We start from the raw sequence: 23062 nt of genomic DNA on the forward strand, positions 1-23062 counted from the left end.
GGGCCAGCCCCGCTCCTCCCCGCGGGACCGGCGGAGGGACCCGGCGGCGGGCAGGAGACATTTTTACGTCACAATGTTTATGTCTGGAATTGTCGTGTTGCCGTTAAAGTTGTTTTGGAAGGAGCGCGGCCTCCCGCCTCCGCGGGCACCAGGCGCTCGGCGGGGCACCGGGGTGCTCGGCCGGGCCCCGCTCCCCATGGCTGCCGTGGCGCGGTGCGGCCTGGCAGGAGGGAGAGCGGGGCCGGTGGCGGTGCCGGTGTCATGGTGGTGCCGGTGCCATGGCAGTGCCAGTGCTGGTGCAGTGCCGGTGCCATGGCGGTGGTGGTGCCAGTGCCATGGCGGCGCGGTGCCGGTGCCATGGCGGTGCCGGTGCCGGGTCCGCGAGCATCACTCCTGCTTCTTGGGGTTGTTGACGGCCACGTAGTGGTAGAGGACGACGAGGAGGAAGAGCGAGACGCCCAGCATGTTGGCGAAGATGGCGAGCTGCACGTCCGTGATCATCCTGCGGGGGGAACGGCTCACGCCCGCGCCGGGGGACCGGAGCGGACCGGACCGGACCGGGCCCCCGCATCCCCCTCCCGCCCCCCCCCCCCGAGACCCCCGGAGCGGGACCCCGGCTCCCGGGTGGGACCCCGGACCCATCCCCCCCCCCCCCCCGGGACGGAACCGGTTCCCCGCCGTCGCCCCCCCGCGCTCACGCGCTGCCGTCGCCGCTGCCGCCACGTCTCGCTGCGCCGCGCGCGACTTCCGGCCGCGGGGCACGGCGGGAGGGGAAGGGGGGCCGGGCGCCATGGCAACGGGGCGGGGCCTGGGGAGAGCGGCCCGGCCCCGGGAGGCGACGTCACGGCCGCCTCGGGCTCCGCGGTGACGTCACGGCGTGGTCCCGGCCACAGCCTGACATCACGGGCTGCCTCGGGGCTCTCCTCGCCCCGGCCCCGGGCGGCAGTGAGGTCACAGCCCCTGGCCGCAGGCCCGCAGTGACGTCGCGGCCTGGCCCCGGCCCCACGGCGGCGTCAGAGCCCGGCTCCCCCCGGGGCCCGCGGCAGGGGCGGGGGGACCCTGGGAAACGGCCCCGGTGCCGCCCCGGGGCTCCGGCGGCCCCGCCCCGGGCAGGGGGGATGGAGCCCCCGGGCCCCCCGGCCCCGCCGCCCTCTCCATACAAGGCCGGGCCCGGGCCCGGGGCGGGGCTGCGGGCGGGGGGGGGCAGAGCCGCGGGGCGGCCGGGGCTGAGGAGCGCTGCGGGGGGGCGGGCGGGGGTGTACTGAGCCCTGCTGGGCTGTGCTGGGAGGTACTGGGCCATACTGGGATGTACTGGGCCCTGCTGGGCTGGGCTGGGCCCTACTGGGCTGGGCTGGGATGTACTGAGCCCTACTGGGCTGTGCTGGGCCATACTGGGATGTACTGGGCTGTGCTGGGGTGGGTGCAGGAGGGGTCACAGCCAGGGGGTCCCAGCAGCAACTCCCCTCCGGGTTCCTGCCCCCCCCGTGCCCCCTGCCCGCGCTGGGGACAGAGCTGGGCCCCTGGGGACGGGGCCCCGACCCCACTGTCCCCTCCCTGGCTCTGGCTGGCGGCCCCCGGGGCACGGCACGGCACGGCACAGTGTGGCACCGCACAGTGTGGCATGGCACAGCACAGCACGGCCAGCGCCCCCGGCCCCAATGCCAGCCCCTGGCACGGGCCCAGGGCGGCCCCAGGCTGAGCAGCGCCTGCCCCACGGCCCCCACAGCCCCCCAGGGCCCCCCCAGGACCCCCCTGGGGCCCCCGCGGCCCCCCGCGGCCCTCCAGGGCCCCCTCCCCCAGGCCCCCTCCCCCGCCCAGCTGCCGGCAGCTGTTTGTGCTTAACCCGCGTTGGCTGAGCCCCAGAAGGCGTCGGATTCCCGCACTGCCGCGCCAGGCCCTGACGTCATCCCGGGGCTGGGGCCAAGGTGTGATGTCACTGGGAGGCTGTTACATCACTGGCTGGTCTGGGGAAGCCATGGTGTCACTGCCAGCCCCAGGGCCAGGGTGGCCACGATCCCGCCGTGGGGCCAGGGTGGCCGTGATGTCACCACCTGCTCCCCGCCAGGTCCCCACGCCCCGGCAACCCCGCTGTCCCTGGTGTGGTGCTGGCGGTGTCAGGGCGGGGCCGGGGGTGCAGGGCTGTGCCCAGCTCTGGACCAGCACCAGCACAGGGCGCCGGTGCTGCCGTGGGGACATGGCGCCCGGCACAGGGACGTGGCGCCACGGGCACACAGGGACGTGGCAGGGTCGGATGCCGTGTGCCAGGTGCATGGCTACCGTGTGTCAGGCTGGAGGAGGCCCCAGGCGGCACCGGCAGGGCCAGGCCAGGCTGCGGGCAGGGACCTGCCCCATCCCACCCTGGCTGTGCCCGGTGCCAGGGGCCACCCCGCCGGCAGCACCGGGGCCCAGGGGACCGCGGCATCCCCAGCCTGGCCCAGGGAGCCCTGACGGGGACCCCCACGGGCCAGCCCCGCCGCGCGGGGACCACGGGCATACGGGGAGCGGGAGGCCGTGGCCGCGCGGGGTGCAGGGAGCCGCGCTAGGGCGCGGCTGCGCACGGAGCAGGGTGCCATGTGGAGCGGTGGCCGAGCAAGGCTGTGGCTGTGCAGGACGGGGGGACGCGTTGCGGTAGCATCGGCCGCGCTGGCTGCCTGCAGCCCTGGCCCCCTGCCCGGCCTCTCTGGCTTCCCCCGTCCCTCCTTCCCGTCCTCGCTGGCGTCCCGGCCTAACGAGAAGCAGATGTGCGGGCGGCGGGGGCGGGGGCCGGCGGGGGCCGCGGTGCCCGGCAGAGGCCGGGGCGCGCCGGGGGCTGCGCGGGCCGGGGAGGGGGCCGTGGCGGGCAGGAAGCGGGGGGCCCCGGGGACCCCATCGTTGGGCAGCGCCGGGGCGGCTCTGGCGGCGAGGGGCTGGCCGAGGCGCGGCCGAGGGGAGGGCAGAGCCGCTGAGCCGCGCCGTGCCGTGCCGAGCCGCACAGAGCCAGGAGGGACGGAGCCGCGACGGGACGCGCCATGCGCTCCTGAGCTGGGCCGTGCCCGCCGAGCCACGCCGTGCCGAGCCGAGCCGTGCCACGCCGAGCTGTGCCACGCCGAGCCACCTGCCCAGCATGGCCCCCTGGCTCTGGCCGTGCCTCCTGGCTGCCCAGGCCCTGGCTGCCAACTTCCCCCCCAGGTACAGCCTCTACACTGGGGGGGCTGCCCCGCTCAGCTCCGGTCAGGCCGCGGCCCCGCAGGGCCCCGCCACGGCCCACGGCGCTGCCCGGGCCACCAGCCGGCACAGGTAGGAGCCGTGACCGTCGGGCCGTGCCGGGAGGGGACCCAGGCAGCTGGGCAGCACCGCTGGCTCCGCTGCTCGGGAGCGCCGTGGGGAGCAGGGTGCAGCCGCCCACCCCGATGCCATGGGGCCCCTGGCACCGGCCGGGCAGTGGCATGTGCCACCATGTTGGGGTGCATGGCGAGGGGCGGTGGGTCCTTTCTGCGGCGGGTGCTGCCGTGCTGGGTGCCGGGGACGGTGGGCGCACGTGGAGGGCGCGGGACGGGGGGGCCGCGAGGGGCCGGGACGGGGGCACGTGGAGGGGCCGGACCCGGGGCCGCGGAGGCGCGCGCTGGGCAGGGCAGCAGCGGGGCTCAGGCGCAGGGTGCAGACCTGAGCCTGGGGAGCAGGCGCCCCGCGAATTTCGGCTCCCCGCAGGGGTGGGTGCGTGTACGGGGCCCGGTGCGGGCGGGTGCCAGCAGCTGTGTGGGCTGGGTGCCGCGGTGCTGGGGATCCCGGGGCTGGTCCTGTCTCAGCATCCACGCGCGCGCGCAGTGTGCCCCGGTGTAGGGTCAGCGCTGTCGGAGACGGGGAGGGGGCGAGGGGCCCGGACCCACCCTGTCCCCGTCCTGGTCCCACCCTGTCCCCGTCCTGGTCCCCATCCCTGCCTGCACCATGCCGGGAGCTGGGGGCTGGGGACGGGCAGTGTGGGGCCGTGGGGCCGGCGTGGGGCAGCTTGTGCCTGCAGGTTGGGGAGCTTGGGGGGCGCAGGGCTGGGGCAGCCCCACGTCGGCTTGGGGGTCACGCTCTCGCTGCGGCCACATCAGCGCCGCAACAGCGTGGCCGTGTGGGGTGGAGCTGCACCGGCACGGCCACAGCCAGCGCCTGCCCCATCGCTGCCCCACAGCAGCCCCACAGCACCCCCACAGCAGCCCCAGCAGCCCAGGGTAGGGTGGTGGGACCCCCCGGCCCCGGCCCAGGCCTGCAGCGCTGTGGTGGGGCATGGACATGGCTGAGCATTTACCTGCGGCTTTGGGGGCGCAGCGGGGTCTCCCCACGGGCTGGGGAACACAGCGACCCATCCCCATGGCATGGGGGGTCACAGCGACCCGTCCCCATGGCGCAGGGGGCAGAGGGGCCATCCCTGTGCTCTGCCATTTCCCGAGGGCTCTCATTCCGTCCCATCCCATCTCATGCCACCCCATCCCTGGGATGGGGACAAGCCTGGTCCTGGGTGGTGGGACCCCAGGGCAGCCTGGGGGGTCCCAGGGGTGTGGGGCTGAGGGGGCACAGGGCAGCCGGGAAGAGAAGGGAAGGGAAGGAGGGAGGCGAGGGGGGGCCGTTGGTCGGCGCAGGAATTCCCGGCGGCCCCCGGGGAGGAGCTGGAATCCAGCCGGGGCCTGAGGGGAACCAGCCGGGCTGACGGGAACCGGCCGCAGCTCCGTGGGCCCCCACCACAGTGCGGCCCAGGTCCCGCCGCGGGCGGTCTGGGGGGCCGTTCACTATGGGGCTGCCCGGGGGGCTGCTCTGTGTGGGGCTGGTGGTGCTGGGGACGGGGCTGGGCTCTGGGCTCTGGGCTCAGACCATATAAGGCTGCGCCAGGGTCCCTGCAGCCAGCGGGGCTGGGCTGGGGTCCCACGCCGTGGGGCCGGCGTTCCTGCAGCCGGTGGGGCTGGGCTGGGGTCCCGCGCCGTGGGGCTGGGGTCCCTGCAGCCTGCGGGGCTGGGGTCCATCCCAGATGTGGCTGGGCTGGGGGGAGCAGTGCCCCCGCAGGGACACAGTCCCTCTGCCCCCGCTGTCCGCTCTGGTGCGGGGAGGGGCTGACTCCCACTTGCAGACTCCTGGTCAGGGGGTGCAGTGGCCGTGGGGTGGCTGAGCCCTCACAGTGGGTGGCCGCCCCGGCTGCCTCTGCCCCACCAGTGCAGAGGGGACCACGGCAGCGATGGGGCAGGGCGTGGGGTGCCCATCCCCGGGACAGGCAGTGCGGGCCCCACAGCACGGCGTGACAGAGTGCCTGGCACCCCAAACCCTGCCTGGCCGCCCTGGACCCCACAGGCGGAGCCTCCGTCCCTGCAGGGTTCCCCAGGGGCTGCCCCATGGCCGGGGGCTGCGGCTGCTCCTGCGGTGCCGCCGGCCTCTGCCGGGGCTCAGCAAAGGGCCCCGGTGCTACAGGCTGCCGGGCAGAGCAGGGATGAAAGGGCTCCGTCATGGGGCAGGATCCGGCCCATTAACCCACAGCACTGGGCTGTGACGGCTGCTACCGGTGGGACCGGCAGGGCAAGCACTGGGGCGTGCAGGGGGCCCGGTGTGTGCCGGGGGACACCGGGATGCTGGGTGTGTGCTGGGGGATGCCTGGTGCATGCCGGAAGGGTACCCGGGAGCATGCCGGGACGACGCATCCCAGGTGGGCGCCCTGACCCCTTCCCGCAGGAACTGGTGTGCCTACGTGGTGACACGCAGCGTGAGCTGCGTGGTGGAGGACGGCGTCGAGAGCTTCGTGAAACCGGATTACCAGCCCTGCGGCTGGGGGCAGCTCCAGTGCCCCCGCATCCTGGCGTAAGTGGGGACGGGGCTGGGGGGGCTCGAAGCAGAGCTGGGTCTGGCCGCGGCCCCACCACTGCCCCTGCCGCCGCCGCCGCCGCCACTGGTGTTTATCCACCCCGGGGCTGTGTTTACTTTTTCGCAAGAGCCGGGCGGCCTGGAGTGGTGCTGGATGGGTGACCGGCCCCTGCCCCTCCCAGCCGGCACCCCCGCGAGGCGCATACCGGGACCCCTGGCACCCCACACCCAGGGTGGGTCTCCAGGCTGGCGGCTCGGTGGTGGGGCCGGCAGCGCGGGGCGATGCCAGCGGCAGGGTGGCAGGGCTGGGCAGGGGCAGCCCCTCCGGCCGCCGGCGGTTAAGCAAGAGGCTGGGCGCAGGCGGGGGCCTGGCCGTGCCGCCGGGGCCAGACTGAGGCCTGTGTTTGGTTTTGCTCCTGGCTGCCCAGCCCTGAGCCGCTGCCCGACGCCTCCGCACACACGGGGCTGGCGGCACTTGGCGCGACCCAAGAGCGGGGACCCGGCAGGCAGCAGAGTGCGGGCAGGGAGCTCAGTGCAGGCAGGGGGCCATGTGCAGGCAGGGAGCTCTGCGGTCAGGGAGCCCTGCGGTCAGGGAGCCGTGTGCCCGCAGGGCTCTCCCCCCCACCCCTGCTGCCCCAGGACCAGCCCCGCTGCCCACGCCCGGGACCCCCACCCAGCACCCCCCTCATCTGCTCGCACTGCCCAGCCGGGGGCTCCCATCTCCCCTCCTCGCTGCGCCAGGGTCTCCTCTGCCCGCAGGTACCGCAGCTTCCTGCGGCCCCGCTACAAGGTGTCCCAGAGGACGGTGTCGGAGCTGGCCTGGCGCTGCTGCCAGGGCTACTCGGGCGAGGACTGCACCGAAGGGCCGGCGCCGGCACCCCCGCTGCCCACTGGCCGCCCCCGGCCCCGGCCCGGCCGCCCCACGCTCTCCGGCTTTGGCAACCCGCTCAGCGGCCTGGGGGGCGAAGGTAGTGCTGGTGGGCAGGGGGGATGCGGCGGCGGGGTGGCCCCAGCGGGGCCGTGACCCTGATGATGTGGTGTGGTGCAGGCAGCGGGGATGCGGAGAAGGTGCGGCGGCTGGAGGAGCAGGTGCGGCGGCTGAGCGAGCAGGTGGAGGAGCTGCGGGCCGGGCAGGAGCCGCCGCCGGAGCACCCGCGCAAGGTGGCGGACGGTGGCCCGGAGGGCAAGCAGCCAGCCGACGCAGCTGCCCCCGCCGAGGTGCGGGAGGCGCTGAGCCACGTCCAGCGGCGGCTGGAGGAGCTGGAGAGCCGCCTGCACCGCCAGGAGAGCAGCCGGGAGGGCCCGGTGGCGGCGGGGAGCCCAGTGGCGGCCACGGCACTGCGCGAGCTGGAGCAACGGCTGCAGGAAGCCTGCGACGCCTGCATGGCCGGCACCGAGGGGCTGCGGCGGCAGGCAGCGGAGGACCGGGAGCGCATGCGGGCACTGGAGAAGCTCGTGGGCTCGGTGGACCAGCGCAACCGGGACGCGGTGGAGACAGTGCAGCGGCACATCAGCAGCCTGAGCAGCCGCCTGGCCCCCGCCGCCGCCCCACCACCCCCACCAGACGACCTGCACCGGCGGCTGGCCGAGCTGGAGCGGCGCCTGGAGGGGCTGCCCACAGCGGCAGCGGGGCCGGGTGGGCAGGGGCCAGTGCTGGCCCGGCGGCTGACGGAGCTGGAGGGGCGACTGAACGCCTCGCGGGCCGGCCCGTGGTCCCCCGAGGCAGAGGGATGGCAGAGCGGGCTGCCGGGACGGTTGGCCAACCTGAGCCGGGCGGTTGAGGGGCTGGCAGCGAGCGGGGTGCAGCGTGGCGCCCGCCTGGCCGAGCTGGAGGGGCTGCTGGCCCGCTGCGGCCAGCCCTGCCCAGCACCCCCAGAGCCGACGGCGGGCAGCCGGGATGGGCAGGACGGGCTCAGCCCCTTCCTCCGGCAGCTGGAGCGGCGGCTGCAGGACACCGAGGGGCAGCTCCAGGCCCTGGGGACCGGTGGGGATGGGCTGGCCGGGACCCTGCGGGGGCTGCGGGCAGAGGCAGGGGAGCTGCGGGAGCTGCTGGGGGCGCAGGGGGAGGCGCTGGGGCGGCTGGCGGGGCGGCTGGGGCAGCTGGAGGCCGGGGGAGAGCCAGTGGAGGAGCTGGCGCAGCTCCGCAACCGGACGGGGCGGCTGGAGGCTGAGCTGGAGGGGCTGAGCAGCGGCTCCTGCCCCCGGCCCTGCGCCCCGCTGCCGCCCCAGGAGCTGGAGCGGCTGTGGGCTGAGGTGGACGCCTGCACCGCTGCCTGCCGCCCACCCCAGCCCGGCCCCACCGTGCTGGAGCCGGAGCTGGAGCCAGAGCTGGAGCCGCCGCTGGAGGGGTTCGGCGTCTTCGGGGGCACCTCGCCCTCGGAGCTGCGGGAGCTGCGGGGCAAGCTGGCGGCGGCGCTGCTCTCCCTCGGCGGGCTGAACGCCACAGTGCAGGGGCTGCAGGACGCCCTGGACCAGCAGGACGCCCAGCAGCGCGAGCTGGGCGCCATCACCGACCGCATCGTGGCCGAGCTGGACCAGGCGGCAGCGGCGGCGGCGGCACGGCAGGCCGAGAGCGAGGAGCGGCTGGAGGGGCTGGTGCGGGAGCTGACACAGGCCGAGGGCTGCCCGGCCGGCCTGGAGCCACGGGTGGCCAAGCTGGAAGGCGTCTGCGAGCAGCTGGAGGCCGTGGCGGGCGGGCTGCGGGGCGTCCGCGAGGGGCTGGGCCGGCACGTGGCGGGGCTGTGGGGCGCGGTGCGGGAGCTGAACGGCACGGCCCGCACCCAGGCCGCACTGCTGGAGAAGGCGCTGCAGGCCCAGCTCCCGCACCGGCTCGGTGCCCTCAACGCCAGCCTGCAGCACCTGCGCGGGGAGCTGCTGCGCCTGACCCAGAGGAACCTCACCGGTGCGCGGGGGGCGCGGGGACGCGGGGCATCGCGGGGCGGGCAGGGGCACGGGGCTGGGGGGCAAGGGGCTGCGGGGCCGGTGCTTGGGGACAGCGGTGGGGACGTGGGGACATGGGGTCACCGGAGAGCGAAGCAGGGGGCAGCGGCTTGAGGGCACAGCTGTGGGAATTGGGGGTGTTGGGGTGTGGGGACACGGGACCACAGGAGGCTGCAGGCTATGGGGCTGCAGTGCATGGGGACGTGGGGGCTGAAGTTATGGGGACACAAGCCATGGGGATGTGGGGCCGTGGGGTGTGGGACATGGGGATGCCAGCCATGGGGATGTGGGGGCTCAGGGCATGGGGACATGGGTCTGTGGTGCATGAGGACGTGGGGACACAAGCTGTGGGGACGTGGGGGCTCCAGTTATGGGGATACGGGGACACAAGTCATGGGGACGTGGGGGCTCAGGGTGTGGGAGCGTGGGGCTGTGGGGTGAGGGGAAGGGCTATGGGGCCAGGGCGGCTCTAACCCCATCCTCCCTTCAGGCCCCCCCGGACCCCCTGGACCCGCCGGCCCCATGGGTGAGATGGGCCCCGCCGGCCCCGCTGGGCCCCCCGGCAAGGATGGAGAACAAGGCCCCATGGGCCCCCGCGGTAAGGAGCAGCCCCCCGCGCCCTGTCCCCCGCAGCGGGGCAGCGCTGGCATGGCTGGACCCTGTGTCGCGGGGTCCTGCCCCGTGCCGGCCCTGCAGCCACCTCCTCCCCTTCCCTCCTAGGGCTGCCAGGAGAGAGAGGTAGGGCTGGGGTCCAGGGGCTGGGGGGGCTGGGGGGCTGCAATGGCGGCTGGGGGGGTGGGGGCATGGCAGGGCACTGGGCACCGGGCAGGGCAGCCTGGGGTGACGGGCATGGCTGGGGGCAGAGGGGCTGGGGGCACGGGGCGGGGACGTGGTCGGGGGGCATGGACAGAGCAAAGGGGCAGGTATGGGGGGGAGCCGGGGGCTGCTGGGCTGGGGGTGCCGTGGGGGGCAGGGGGTGCCGGGCCAGGGTGCCCCGTCCTGACACGGTGCCCAGGTGAGGTGGGGGAGCCGGGCTCCGTGCCCCGCATCGCCTTCTCGGCCGCCCTGAGCACCCAGCGCACGGAGTCGGGCACCGTCCCCTTCGACCAGGTCCTGCTCAACGACGGCGGCGCCTACGACGCGGAGACGGGTGAGCGCCCGTGCAGCACAGCCACGCGTGGGGCAGGGATGGGGCTGCGGGGTGGGATGGGGCTGCAACGGGGGCTGCAGGGCAGGATGGGGCTGCAGGGTGGGATGGGGCTGCAACAGGGGCTGTGGGGCAGGATGGAACTGCATGGCCATGGGTGAAGTACGATCCTGGGGTGCGATGGTGGCCATGGGATGGGGGGTCCTCAGGGGGTGCCGTGCACGTCCTGGGGGTGCAGTGGGGGAGCCTGGGGGCGCAGAGCCCGTCCCGGGGGTCCCTGGGGACAGGGCGGCTGCCGGCACTGATGCCCGCTGCCCGCCACCGCAGGCACCTTCACGGCACCGGTGAGCGGGCGGTACCTGGTGAGTGCGGTGCTGACGGGGCACAAAGGGGAGAAGCTGGAGGCCGTGCTGTCGCGCTCCAACCAGGGCATCGCCCGCCTGGACTCAGCCGGTTTCCAGCCCGAGGGGCTGGAGAAGGAGCCGGTGGCAGCGCTGCAGCCCAGCCCCGGGGCGCTCGGCGTCTTCAGCCTCCTGCTGCCGCTGGCGGCCGGTGAGACGCTCTGCGTGGACCTGGTCTCGGGGCGCCTGGCCCACGCGCCCGACGAGCCCCTCACTGTCTTCAGTGGGGCCCTGCTTTACGACGCCGAGGAGCCCTAGAGCCGCTGGACCCCGGACGCCCCCCCGGCACGGGGCTGCCGGCCAGCCAGGGGCACAGCTGGGCCGGGGGGTCCCCACACCCCGGCGGGACCCCCCCCACCCCACCTCGTTATTTATCAGCACCCCCCACCCTTTGCTCCCCTGCCACCACACACCCCCACCCCACACCGCCCGCCCTGGCCCCCCACACCACCCCGCCACCCCCGGCCCCCCACTGCCCCCCACGAAATAAAGATGCGGCACCGGGTTTTGTAACCGTGACTCCGGCTCCTCCCTGCACGCACAATTTATTGCCCTGGGAGGGACCCCCGCGCCAGAGAGCGTGAGGCCACAGGGCAGCCCCCGGCATTGCCCCGGCCCAGGGCTGCAGTGGGGAGGGGGCCCAGCCAGCGCGGCGTGGGGGTCCCACCGTGGTCCCGGGGGTCCCGCTGCCATCAGAAATCCTCATCCCAGCCTGAGAACTCGTCCTCCGCTGGCGTCCAGTCGACTGAGAAACGCTTGAAGTTGACGTAGGGGGGTCCCTGGGTGGGGACACGGGGTCAGAGCCGGCCCCTCCTGCCCCCCAGCCGCAGCCCCCCGAGCCCCCCCTCACCTCCTTGATGAGCCGCAGGGTGGGCGCCTCCAGCTGCCGCAGCGAGAGCTTCCTCCACTTCAGGGCCCCAAACCACCTGGGGAGCGGGGGGCTGCAGGAGGGGCCGGGGGGGCGCAGGGCCCCCCCCCCCGCCCCCCCCCTCACCTGTGCTTCTTGATGCCGCGGATGCCGCTGGCCGTGTTCCCCAGGCGCTGCCCCGGACGGCGCCTGCAAGCGGGGTGCAATGATGGGCCCAGGGGACCCCCAGGCACAGCGGGGTGCAGTGACGCACCCAGGGCACCCAAGTGCCTCCCAAGACGCCTCGGCCCCGCCCAGGGCACCCCCATGGCACCCAGCACCCCCCCGTCCCCCTGCCCTTGCAGGACCCCGTGCTGGGTGCCCCGAGCACCTGCAGAGCTTGCCGATGAGGGAGCAGGCGGCCTCGCCAAGGAAGGTGGGGAAGGAGAAGACGCCGTCCAGGATGCGGCTGTAGATCTGCTGGGGGTCGGCGCTGTGGAAGGGGGGCCTGCGGGGCACGGGTAGGTGGGCCCTTGCCACGGGGGGCTTGGCCGGCCCCAGGGGCACGCACTCACCTGCCCACCAGCAGCTCGAAGGCAAGGATGCCCAGCATCCAGAAGTCGACGGCAAAGTCATGGCCCTCGTGGCGCAGCATCTCGGGTGCCAGGTACTCGGGGGTCCCGCAGAAGGAGTAGGTCTTTTCCCCCCGCCCCAGCTCCTTGGCGAAGCCAAAGTCGACCTGCGGGCACCGGTGCCATCATCAGCCAACGCAGCCCCCCAGCCCCTGCCGCCCCCTCCCTGGGCACTGCTGTGGCAGCGCTGGCGCTGCCAGGACACCCGCCCCGGTACCAGCTTGACGTAGCCGCGCCGGTCCAGCATGAGGTTCTCAGGCTTCAGGTCGCGGTAGACGATGCCGCGGCTGTGCAGGTACTCGAGGCCCTCCACCACGCAGGCGCAGCAGAACACGGCCAGTGGCTCCTCGAAGCAGCGCCTGCATGGCAGGGACTGGTGGTCAGACAGCATGGCACGGCATGGCACGGCACGGCACTGCCGCCCCGGCCCCGCACTCGCCCCGGCTCTGTACATCTCACGCAGCTTGGTCCACAGCTCGCCGCCCTGGCAGAACTCCAGCAGCAGGTAGACGTACTGCCTGTCCCGGAAGGTGCCGAAAAACCTGCCGGTGGAGAGGGGTCAGCAGGACCACGGCACGACCAGCAGCCGCACGGCCCCGACTCCTGCACTGTCCCCCTGCTGCCCCCCCGGTGCCCGCAGCCCCCACTCTCACCCCACGACGAAGGGGCTGTGGCTGCGCGCCAGCACCCGCCGCTCGGTGCGCACGTGCTCCTGCTGCTGCGTCCGCACCACCCAGTCCTTGCGGATCCGCTTCAGCGCAAAGAGCTGCTCCCGGCACCGCACCTGGGCGTGGGCGGCCGTGGGCATCGGGATGGGTACTGGGACAGGATGGGGCTGGGTGCCAGGAGCCGCGGGGCGCACAGGGTCCAGCTCTCACCAGATCGACCCTGCCAAAGCCGCCGGTGCCCAGGACAACACACTGGCCCTGTCGCTGCCCCTCCTCATAGCGCACGGCCGCCAGGTCCTCCAGTCGCACAGGTGCCGGGGGCTGCCGCAGGCTCGGGGACCCCCAGCCCCTGCCGGTGTGGACCATGTCCCTGCAGCACCCACCCCGGCACCATGGGGCTGCCAACCCCCAGCCCTGCTGGGGTACAGGACCCCCCTGCTGCTCCCCAGGGACGGTGCTGGGTCACACCCCCCAGCACCAGGACCCTGGGGACCCCGGTGCCATCGGGCTGGGCCATGGGGACACTGCATCCCATCCCATCCCATCCCATCCCCATCCCGCACTGACCGCCCGGGATCCTCTGGAGCTGGCACCTCTGTCTCAGCCGCGTTTCTGGGGTGGGAAGGAGCCATGGGTGTGGGGGCCGTGGGGCCAGCACCCACTCAGCCCCTGGCACCTGCACAGTCCCCTTCCCACGGCCCCCCCAAGCCCCACAGCCCCCAGGGTGTGGGGACAGAGGGGACCCCCCCCCATGTGTGGGGCCAGAGCAAAGCCCCCTTGGCTGGGTGGTCCATGGTGGGGGGACACCTCCCTGCTGAGGCCATTGCCCCCAACCACCCTGCACCCATCCCCCCGGCTCCCCCCCACCCCAGACCCCCCCCCAGGCCACGGCCACCCCCTCTCCCTGCCCCCCCAGCCAGCAGGACCCGAGCTGCCTGGCCGGAGCAGGGCCCCCCACACTGGGGGTTTCTCCTGGGGCTCCCCATGGAGCCGAGCACTGCCCTGGGGTCCCCTGAGGCGTCGGGGGTCCCGGGCGCTCTAGGGACACTCACGGCTCCGAGAGCTGCTGGGGGCAGAAGGGGATGATCTCGAGGAAGTCTCTGTGGGGCAGAGGAGGGGTCAGCGGGGTGGGGGAGTCCCGGCCGTGCCCCCACAGGGACAGGCTGGGGGGGGGGTGGAACGCGGGGACACCCACGCCTTGGCCACGGTGATGCAGGTGACGTGTCCCTGGGCCTGGCACGACGCCGTCCGGCGTGTGTTCCTGTGCAGAGGCCGGGGGTTACAGGGGTCGAGAGATGGGGGGGCACGGGGGTGTGCATGGGGGCGTGCACAGGGGGCTGGTGCAGGTGAGCTGGCACCCACTGCAGCAGGGAGATCTCCCCGAAGTGCTCGCCGGCGCCCAGGACACGGATCGGCTTCTCCTGCCCGTCCACCCGCTGGCTCACCCGCACCTGCAGCATGGGGATGTGGGGACGGGGCTGAGTGGGGACGGGGGGCACAAAGCCCGGCCCTGCCCCTCGCTGGGATGGGGAGCTCCCCGGTGCGGTGGGGTGCGCACTGTTGCACCCACCTCTCCCTTCAGGATGATGTAGAAGTTTTCCCCCTCATCCCCTTCGTGGATAATGACGTGGCCTGGCGCGAAGGTGCACTGTGGGGAGGGATGGGACGGGGCAGGCAGGTGGGCAGGGGGCAGGCAGCCCCCCGAGCCAGTCCCAGACCCGCCACCCCCGGCACATCTCAGTAGCCCCAGGCTGTGGCCCCATGGGGACGTGTCCTGGGACCCCCAGGACTCCGCACAGGGGGACCCTTCCCGGGCACCCACCCACCTCCTCCATGGCGTCCAGCAGCTTGGAGAGGTGGCTGTCGGAGAGGTCCCGCAGCCAGTGCACCCTGCGGGCGAGAGGGGCCGGCTGGGCTCCCGCAGCCTGCCTGCACCCTGCCTGCACCCTGCCTGCACCCTGCCCTGACTGGGCCCTGCCTGCACCCTGCAGCCCAGAGCCCAGCACAGGCAGCGAGCAGGGCAGGGCTGGGGAAGGGGATGGAGAGCACGGGGCTGGGGCTGGGGATGAGGGCAGGGATTGGGAATGGGGACAGGGATGGGGATATGGCGGAGGTGGGGCTGGGCATGGGAACGGGGATGAGATGGGCATGGGGATGGGCATGGGAATGGGGATCAGATAGGAACAGGGATTGGGATGGGCATGAGACAGGGATGGGGATGGGGATGAGACGGGGCTGGGAATGGGCATGGGGACACGGATGAGAACAGGGATGGGAACAGGGATGGGGATGAGATGAGATGGGAATGGGGATGACGATGAGGATGAGGCTGGGACTGGGAGGGGACCCTGCAGCCAGGGCTGGCAGGAGGGGCTGGCACCCCCTGGGGGGGTCAGGGTGAGGGGCCCGGGGGCGGTGGGCACCACGGGTGCCGAGCCCCACTCACATCCGCAGGGAGCCCAGGATCTCAGCTCGTCTCTGCTTGGCGTTGCTGGTGGCGATGGCGCGGTACCGCTGCCTGTCGATGGCCCAGAGGCGCACGGGGCCGAGCGCTGCGGCAGAGGGGCGTCAGCGGGGGGCTGGGGGTGACACAGGGCCCGTGGGGCAGGGGCTGCCCTTACCCCGCACGGTGGCGGTGCGCTTGCAGTGGTAGAGGATGGCCAGCTCCCCGAAGACGTCACCCGGCCCCAGCGTGCGGAGCTGCCGGCCCCGCTGGCTCACACTGAGCTGCCCCTCTGCAGAGAGACACGGCCTGCAGCATCGCACGCGCATGCACGCACACACGCACGTGTGTGCACACGGAACTGCCCTGCGGCTGGGGTGCCCTGCACCTGCCCCGTGCACAGGGGTGGTGCATCCCCTGCAGTGGGTGAACACCCAGTACACGCACATGCGTGTGTGCAAAGGCACACACACGTGTGGCAGCCCAACACGCACCGGCACGCGTGGCAGACGAGCTCACCCCAATGCACACCTGCAAGCGGGCACAGGCGCACACACGCCTGCACACACATGCATGACCCCCACGCGTGCCGGTGCCACGCTCTCACCTGCCACGATGTACATGGCGGTGCCCTCGGCGCCCTCGGCCAGCACGGTGTCGCCGGGGCCGTGCCAGACCGGGGTGAAGCTCTGGGCCAGCGCCTCGGGGCAGCCCTCGCCCAGGCGCCGCAGGAACTGGCTGCGTCCCACCGCCTCGGCGATCAGGCTGAGGTCCCTGGGGGTGCGGGGACGCAGGCAGGGCAGCGCCGGCCCCCCCGGCCCTGCGGCCCCCCACCCCGCCGGCTACCTGTGTGACTTGGGGCTGTTGGGCACGCAGAGGGCGGCGTCGCTGGCGAGGGGCTCCGGGACAATGGCCGGCGCCCGGCTGTCCCGCCGGCCGGGAGGCTGCTCCGCGGCCTCCTCCCGCGCCATGCTCCGCAGGAAGGTCCTCTCCTCCTGTAGCCGCAGCTCCCGCAGCCGCTCGTCCATCCTCGTGCACCGTGACCGCTCCCAGCACTCTGGAGGTGCGGGCAGGTGGGCAGCGAGCAGCACGGCAGCACCCTGCCACAGCCCCCCACGGCGCAGCCGGGCCAGCACAGTGCTGCGGCCTTGGCTCTGCGCTGCCCAGCACAGCGTGGCGCAGGTGGGCCTGGCACGGCGCGGTTGGGTGCGGCATGGCCAGGAACGCCCAGGACCCGGTGGTGCCAGGCACTCAGCCCCTACCGTACCCCCAGTCCTTGGCCCCAGCAGCTGCGGGGGCAGCGCGGGCAGGGCCCCGGCGCAGGCAGGGCCCCAGCACGGGCAGGAGGGGTCCCCAGCTGGGGGCCCAGCCCCGCGCAGCTGCCGGCAGGGCCTGCCCCAGCCGCGGCCCCGCAGCGAGGTGGGTGCAGGCTCCCATGGGTGCCGTGCCCGGGCGCTCCCTGCCCCGTGCAAAGGTTGTGCCGCCGGCACGAGGGAGCGCGGAGGGGCCTTGGCGCAGCCCCCCGGCACGGCGCAAGGACGCGGTGACCAGTCCCGTCCAGCCGGGCACCCTGGGCCGCGGCTGCTGCCGGTGGCCCCGGGCTCAGCCCCGCTCCCCATCCCGCGCCCGGCCGCCTACCTGTGCCACTGCTCCCGCTCCCGCCGCTGTCCCCCTGGCCCGGTGACACATTAACCTGCCCAGCGGCGCTCCCGTGCCTGCGCCCAGCACGTGCCCACCCACGCCTGCGCCTGCTCGCAGCCCTGCGCCCCGACCTGCACCCAGCCTGCACCCAGCCCTGCGCCCCGTGCTTGTGGGGGCTGTGGGGTGAGGGGCCCCCCCAACACCCTGTGGTGTTTCTGGGCCGCACAGGTGCCCCCGGCTGCCCCAGCCGTGTCCTCGCCCCCCGGCACCCCCCGCCATGGCACCCCCGGCCCCAGCCGTGCCCGGTCCGGCTCCCCCAGGGCCCCCAGGGCTGATGGGTCCCGGACCCCCCGGCCCCCCTGCTGCCCCCTCACTGCCCCCCGGCCGTGGGTGCTGCCTGTGGCCGGCCTATGGGGCCTACAGGGGCTGCAGCCGCGGGCACGGGGGGTGTGCAAGGGGGGTGTGCAAGGGGGGTGTGCAAGGGGGAGTGTGCACGAGGTGGGGTGGGCAAGGGGGGTGTGCACGGGTGCATATGCACAGGTGTGTGTATGCACGGGGGAGGGTGTGCAAGGTGGGGTGTGCACGGGGTGTGTATGCACGGGGGGGTGTGCACGGGGGGGGTGTGCACGGGGGGGTGCGTGTGCAAGCGGGAGGTGTGCACAGAGGGGAGTGTGCACGGGGCCGGGTGTGCACGGGGTGGGGTGTGCACGGGGCGGAATGTGCACGGCTGGGTGTGCACGGGGGTGGGTGTGCACGGGTGGGTGTGCACGGGGATGCAAGGGGGGGAATGCCCAACGCGCACGCGCAGCGCGCCTGCGTGCGGGTGAGCGGCGCGCGTGCCCCGGCCCCTGGCGGTTCTGCGCATGCGCGAGATGAGGCGGGGGCGTGGCCCACGGGGGCGGGCCCCGAGTGGCCCCGCCCTTCCTTCGCCCCGCCCCCGGGAAGGGAGCGGCGCGGCGACGGGCTCCGATTGGCCGCGCCGTGAGGGGGGCGCGGCGGGGGCGGGCCCTGATTGGCTGCGGCGGGGCCGGGGCCGGGGCCGGTGGCGGGGCCGAGCGGAGCGGAGCGGGCCCAGCATGGCGGCGGGGGCGGCCCGGCGGGACCCCGGCCCCGCGGGGGAGAAGCGGATCCTGTGCGTGGGGCTGGTGTGCCTGGACATCATCAGCGTGGCGGAGGCCTACCCCGCCGAGGACTCCGACACCAGGTACCGCCGGGCCGGGGGGCCGCTCCCGGGGCCGCTCCCGGGGCCGGCCCGGTGCCCACGGCCCGCGGCCTTGCAGGTGCCTGTCGCAGCGGTGGCAGCGGGGCGGGAACGCCTCCAACTCCTGCACGGTGCTGGCGCTGCTGGGAGCCCCCTGCGCCTTCATGGGCTCGCTGGCCCCTGGCCCCGCCGCCGAGTAAGTGGGGGGGCCCGGGGGGGCCGGGCTGCCGGGGGGGCCCGGGGCCGCCCCCGCCCTGACGCCCCCGCCGGCCCCTCCGCGTCTCTTCCCGCCGGCAGCTTCGTCCTGGCCGACATGCGGCGCTACGGGGTGGACGCGGGCCACGCGGTGCCGCAGCCCGACGGCCGCCTGCCCGCCTCCGTCGTCGTCGTCAGCGCCAGCCGGGGCACCCGCACCATCCTGCACGCCAGCGGGTGCGTGGGGCCCCTCACCCCGCTCTCTGTCCCCCAAGTTTCATTGCGGCGGATTTCCGGCGCCGCGGCGTGGACGCGTCGCACGTGGCCTGGCAGCCCCGCGGGGACGTGCCCTGCGCCTGCTGCGTCGTCAGCGCCGCCAGCGGCTCCCGGACCATCGTGCTCTACGACACGTAAGGGCGCCAGCCCCGGCCCCAACCGCCCGGCGGGCAGCAGCCCTCTCCCTGCCTCCGCCCTGGCCGAGCCGGGCGCCCAGGGCCACCCCGAGGCTCTGCCGGCGCCGGCCTGGCGCTGCCTGCCGGGGTACCGCCTGCCGCTTTGGGTGATTCCCTGTAATTCCGCACACACAATCACTGCCAATTGTCCCTGCAGCCCCTGATCAGTTCCCCCTGTGCCGCGGCTGCGCTTGGCGGCGGCACTGCCATGTGGCCGTGTGCTCTGGTGCACGGGACAGCCGGCACGGTGCCATGGGTCACCCCGCACTGCGTGTGGCAGCTGCCCGGTGCCCAGTAGCAGGCCGGCCGTGCTCACACGGGCTGACAGAGGGGGCCGTCGGGCATCGCCGACCCCTCTGGCTCCGGCAGCCCCAGCCGGGCCGTCGCCGTGCTGCCCTTTGAGTCCGTCTCAGGGTCCGGCCGCGCTGCCGTTAATGACTCACTGGGTGGTGCCACCCCCAGCGCTGCCCTTCGCCCCCGGCCGGGGTCACCCAGGGCCACCCCGCGCTGCGGCCAGGGGTTCCCCTGCCCCGCCTGACCCCCGCCCCGCAGGGACCTCCCCGACGTGACCGCCCGCGACTTCGAGCGCGTCGACCTCTCCCAGTACAAGTGGATCCACTGGGAGGTGAGCCCGGGGCCAGGGGCCCCCCTGGGCGGCCAGTGCCGGTGCCGGTGCCAGGCGGTGCGTGCCCGCAGGCCCGGAACGCGGTGGAGCAGGCGGCGATGATTCGGCGGGTGGAGGAGCACAACCGGGCCCGGCCGGCGGCCGAGCGGGTCCGGACCTCGGTGGAGGTGGAGAAGCCCCGGGAGGAGCTGCTGCCGCTGATGGGCCTGGGGCACGTGGTGCGGGGCGGGGCCACCGGGGGGCGGGGCCACCGGGGAGGGGGCGGGGCTACCGGCACGGGGCGGGGGGTGCAGGGATGGGGGGGGTCGGGGTACGGGGGGTGCAGCACTGCGTGGTTGGGGTCTGGGGGCGCAGGAGGTCTGGGGGGGCACAGGAGGGGTCTGGGGGCGCAGGGGGGGTGCGGGGGTGCAGCGAGGGTCTGGGGTGGCGGCGGGGATCTGGGGGTGCAGCGGGGGTCTGGGGGGGCGCAGGAGGGGTCTGGGGGCGCAGGAGGTCTGCGGGGGCACAGGAGGGGTCTGGGGGCGCAGGGGGGGTGCGGGGGTGCAGCGAGGGTCTGGGGGGGCGCAGTGGGGGTCTGGGGGAGCAGGGGGGGTCTGGGGTCACAGCATGGCTGGGGGGCCGGGGCTGTCGCCCCCGTCCCAGCCCCTCTCCCGCAGGTGTTCATCAGCAAGGACGTGGCCCGGCACTTCGGGTACCGGTCGGCCCCCGAGGCGGTGCGGGGGCTGCGCAGCCGCGTGCAGCCGGGGTACGGGGATGCGGGAGGGTGCGGGGCGGGGGGGCACGGCCGCACCCCACACCCACCTCCCCCTCACCCCCCCCCCAGGGCCACACTGATCTGCGCCTGGGCCGAGGAGGGGGCCGACGCCATGGGGCCCGACGGGGAGCTGGTGCACTCGGACGCCTTCCCGCCAGAGACCCTCGTGGACACACTGGGGGCCGGGGACACCTTCAATGCCGCCGTCATCTTCGCGCTCTCGCAAGGTGGGCACGGCCACGGCACAGCATGGCCATGGCACGGCACAGCCTGGCATGGCCATGGCACAGCTCGGACCAGCCCGGCACAGCCGGGCTCAGCTCAGCCCCCTTGGCCTGGCGGGGCTGACGAGGCGCCCGTTCCCCAGGGAAGAGCGTGCAGGACGCCCTCACCTTCGGCTGCCAGATCGCAGGCAGGAAATGTGGGGTCCAGGGCTTCGACGGCATCGTCTGAGCCGGGCGCCCCGTGCCAGGAGCCCCCCGCCCCTGGGGCATGCCGCCCCCCACACCCCCCACTCCGCTGCCAATAAAGCCCCGCGCTGCCCCCGAGGCCCTGCCCGGCCCCTCGCCCCAGCTGGGGGCCGCAGCGACCGCGGGGCCGCAGTGACCACAGCCCAGGCGAGTGGCCGCAGCAGCGCCTGTATTTCTCCGTCCCGCCGCGTTACAGAGGCAACCGCGGCCCCGGCCCCACTGTCCTCCCCAGCCCCACCTCAGGCTGGGGGGCGCGGGGATCCCCCACTACCATGTGCCGCGAGCGGGGCAGGGAGCAGCTGGGGCATCGCCCCCCCCCACAGCCCCTGTGGGGCTGGCACAGCCCTGCCCACAGCCCCCCACCCCCTACCCCTCCCCGGGGTCCCCCCAAACTGGGGCTGCCTCCCCCTCGGGGGCTCCAGCCTGGGGGGCTTCCTCTGCCTCCATGGCTCCAGCGTCGGGGGCTTCTCCCTTGGGGGCTTCCTCCGCCTCGATGGCTCCAGCCTGGGGGGCTCCAGCCTGGGGGGCTTCTTCCACCTCGAGGGCTCCAGCCTGGGGGGCTCCAGCCTGGGGGGCTTCCTCTGCCTCCATGGCTCCAGCCTGGGGGGCTCCAGCCTGGGGGGCTGCCTGCCCCTCTGCCGGGCCATGTGCTGGGCCGCTCACTCCCAAGTCCCCCCCGGGCGCAGCCCCGGCCCCTGCCAGCAGCTCCCCGGGCGGCTGCAGGAGGGGCTGCCCCGGGGGTCCCTGGCCTGGGCCGGGCAAGAGCAGCAGCTCGGGGGGGTTGAGCAGCCCGTCCCCGCTCAGGTCCTGCCGCTCCAGGGCTCGGTCCACCAGCGCGGCCACCTGTGGGGACAGAGTGGGGACGGGGTGAGGGCCTGGCCCGGGGGCTCCGTGGGGTGCTGGGGCCGTGCCTGTGGGACCTACCACTTCGGGGTCCGGGTGCCCCCCGTCCCGCTGCGCCAGCACCGTGCCCAGCAGCTGCAGCAGCTCCAGCCCATCCAGGTGCCCGCTCCGGTCATGGTCGTGCAGCACGAAGAGGTAGAGCAGGGCTGCGGGGCACAGGGTGCCGTGGAGCCAGGGCTGCATCCCTGCCCCTGCCGGACCCCCGGCCCCCGCCGCCACACAGCCTTACCCTGCTCGCGCGTCATGGCCTCCGCGTCCCGCTCCGGTAGCCCCAGGCTCCGCACCGCGCTCTGCAGCAGCCTGGGGGTGGCGGGGCTGGGGGTGGGCACGCACCACCCTGCCCCACAGCCAGCCCCACAGCCAGCCCCAGGGCTGCTCTGCCCTGCAGCTGTCCCCGGGACCACCCTGCCCCATGGCCTGCCCCACAGCCAGCCCCACAGCCAGCCCCGGGGCTGCTCTGCCCTGCAGCGGTCCCTGGGACCACCCTGCCCCACAGCCCGCCGGGCACTGCCCGTGTCCCCCCCATCTCCCCCCCGCTGGGTGACCCCCCGATGCGCAGCCCCCGGGCCAGGGGTGCAGGGCCCGGTGCCGCAGGGCTCCCCAAGGGGCAGGGACTCACGGCAGCGTGGGCAGCTCCGGGCTCAGCAGGTCGAGGGTCTCAGGCCTGGCCAGGAGGGGGGGGGGGGTTACCTGTGCCCCTGGGTGGGGGGCAGCGAGGGGGGGCTGCCTGCCCCGGCCTGGCGTCCCCGCAGTGCCCCACACCACATCCCCACCACCCACAGCCCTGCATGCACCCCTGTGCCCTCGAGCCCCGTCCCTGACCGTGCACCCCCCGGACCCCCGCGCCCACTCACAGCCACGCCCGTGCAGTCCCCCGCACCCATGCACCCCCCCCGCACCTGTGCAAACCCCCCCCTGCCCAGGCGCTCACCTGCACCCAAACCACACCTGCGCCCCTCCCCATACCCATGCACCTCCTCCCCGTGCCCCCCCCATACCCATGCACCCCCCCGTACCTGTGCCCCCCATACCCATGCACCCCCCGTGCTTCTGCCCCCCCATACCCATATGCACCCCCCCAACTGTGTTCCCCCCCATACCCATGCACCCCCCCGTACCTGTGCCCCCCAGCCCTGGGGGCGGCCCGCACCGCGGGGCCCAGCAGCAGCAGCAGCAGCAGCAGCGGGGCCGCCCGCAGGTTCCCCATCCCGCGCCCTGGGCTGCAGCCGGGCGAGAGGGGCAGGGTGGGCACCCCCGGCTGGGCGGGGGGGGGAGACCCTGCTTGCGGCCCTGCCTGCGCCGGGGTGCCCGGCCCCCCCGGCCCCGCGTCCCGGCGGCAGCAGCGCCCGCGGGGGCGGGGAGCTCCGGGGAGTCCGCGGGCGCCAGCGCGGCGGGGACACGCAGGCAGCGGCGGGCGCGGGGACCCTGCGGGGCACGGCCCGCACCGCGCATCGCACGCACTGCACGCGCTGCTCACGCTGCTCACACTGCTCACAGTGCACACCGCACACGCTGCTCACGCTGCTCACTGAACACACTGCTCACCGTGCTCACACTGCACGCACTGCATGCACTGCTCACACTGCATGCACTGCTCACGCTGCTCGCACTGCATGCACTGCTCACAGTGCACACTGCACACGTTGCTCACGCTGCTCACTGAATGCACTGCTCACGGCGCTCTTGCTGCACACACTGCTCACTGCACACAGTGCACGCACTGCTCACACTGCTCACTGAACACTGTTCACGGTGCTCACACTGCACACACTGCTCACTGCACACAGTGCGCACTGCCCACTGCAGATGCTGCTCACGGTGCTCACTGAACACACTGCTCAGGGTGCTCACGCTGCACACACTGCTCATTGCACACGGTGCACACTGCTCACGCTGCTCGCACCACTCACACTGCACACACTGCTCTGCTCACTG

The 23062-nt window shown here is 74.5% G+C and overlaps 5 protein-coding genes across 8 annotated transcripts; 2 read left to right on the forward strand and 3 right to left on the reverse strand.

Annotated features, from left to right (window-relative positions):
- Positions 1-73: 73 nt before the first annotated feature.
- OST4 (oligosaccharyltransferase complex subunit 4, non-catalytic) lies at positions 74-772 on the reverse strand. The gene is made up of 2 exons (XM_082306878.1): positions 699-772; positions 74-502 (listed from the first exon to the last, which is right to left on the reverse strand). The coding sequence occupies exon 2, from the start codon at positions 499-501 to the stop codon at positions 388-390; it is 114 nt and encodes a 37-aa protein (XP_082163004.1). The 5' UTR covers position 502; positions 699-772; the 3' UTR covers positions 74-387.
- A 2216-nt stretch (positions 773-2988) lies between these two features.
- Positions 2989-10763, forward strand: EMILIN1 (elastin microfibril interfacer 1). The gene is made up of 8 exons (XM_082305929.1): positions 2989-3276; positions 5680-5805; positions 6568-6776; positions 6857-8710; positions 9239-9346; positions 9469-9486; positions 9764-9898; positions 10223-10763. The coding sequence occupies exons 1-8, from the start codon at positions 3104-3106 to the stop codon at positions 10552-10554; spliced, it is 2955 nt and encodes a 984-aa protein (XP_082162055.1). The 5' UTR covers positions 2989-3103; the 3' UTR covers positions 10555-10763.
- Positions 10764-10988: 225 nt separating this feature from the next.
- LOC309587402 (cGMP-dependent protein kinase 1-like) lies at positions 10989-15914 on the reverse strand (the record flags this gene model as incomplete). The annotated part of the gene is made up of 18 exons (XM_082305519.1): positions 10989-11075; positions 11147-11222; positions 11291-11353; positions 11535-11651; positions 11719-11882; positions 11993-12134; positions 12228-12317; positions 12429-12559; positions 12654-12792; positions 13496-13543; positions 13639-13704; positions 13806-13894; positions 14014-14091; positions 14270-14333; positions 14890-14995; positions 15065-15178; positions 15494-15660; positions 15733-15914. The coding sequence occupies 18 exons, from the start codon at positions 15912-15914 to the stop codon at positions 10989-10991; spliced, it is 1923 nt and encodes a 640-aa protein (XP_082161645.1).
- A 1681-nt stretch (positions 15915-17595) lies between these two features.
- KHK (ketohexokinase) lies at positions 17596-20338 on the forward strand. Of its 4 annotated transcripts, XM_082306207.1 has the most exons (9): positions 17596-17731; positions 17808-17924; positions 18026-18160; positions 18199-18333; positions 18928-19000; positions 19072-19218; positions 19657-19745; positions 19824-19981; positions 20122-20338. In XM_082306207.1, the coding sequence occupies exons 1-9, from the start codon at positions 17604-17606 to the stop codon at positions 20205-20207; spliced, it is 1068 nt and encodes a 355-aa protein (XP_082162333.1). In that variant the 5' UTR covers positions 17596-17603; the 3' UTR covers positions 20208-20338. The 4 variants fall into 4 exon arrangements, with proteins under 4 accessions (XP_082162333.1, XP_082162331.1, XP_082162330.1 ...); XM_082306205.1 differs by lacking the exon at positions 18199-18333; XM_082306204.1 differs by lacking the exon at positions 18026-18160.
- Positions 20339-20590: 252 nt separating this feature from the next.
- CGREF1 (cell growth regulator with EF-hand domain 1) lies at positions 20591-22334 on the reverse strand (the record flags this gene model as incomplete). Its single annotated transcript, XM_082305520.1, has 5 exons — positions 20591-21067; positions 21149-21273; positions 21357-21427; positions 21747-21791; positions 22246-22334. 5 exons carry the CDS (start codon positions 22332-22334, stop codon positions 20591-20593), a joined length of 807 nt encoding a protein of 268 aa, XP_082161646.1.
- Positions 22335-23062: the final 728 nt, after the last annotated feature.

Source organism: Platalea leucorodia (assembly GCF_965183815.1).
Source record: "Platalea leucorodia genome assembly, chromosome: 3".
NCBI classification, from domain to species: Eukaryota; Metazoa; Chordata; class Aves; order Pelecaniformes; family Threskiornithidae; genus Platalea; species Platalea leucorodia.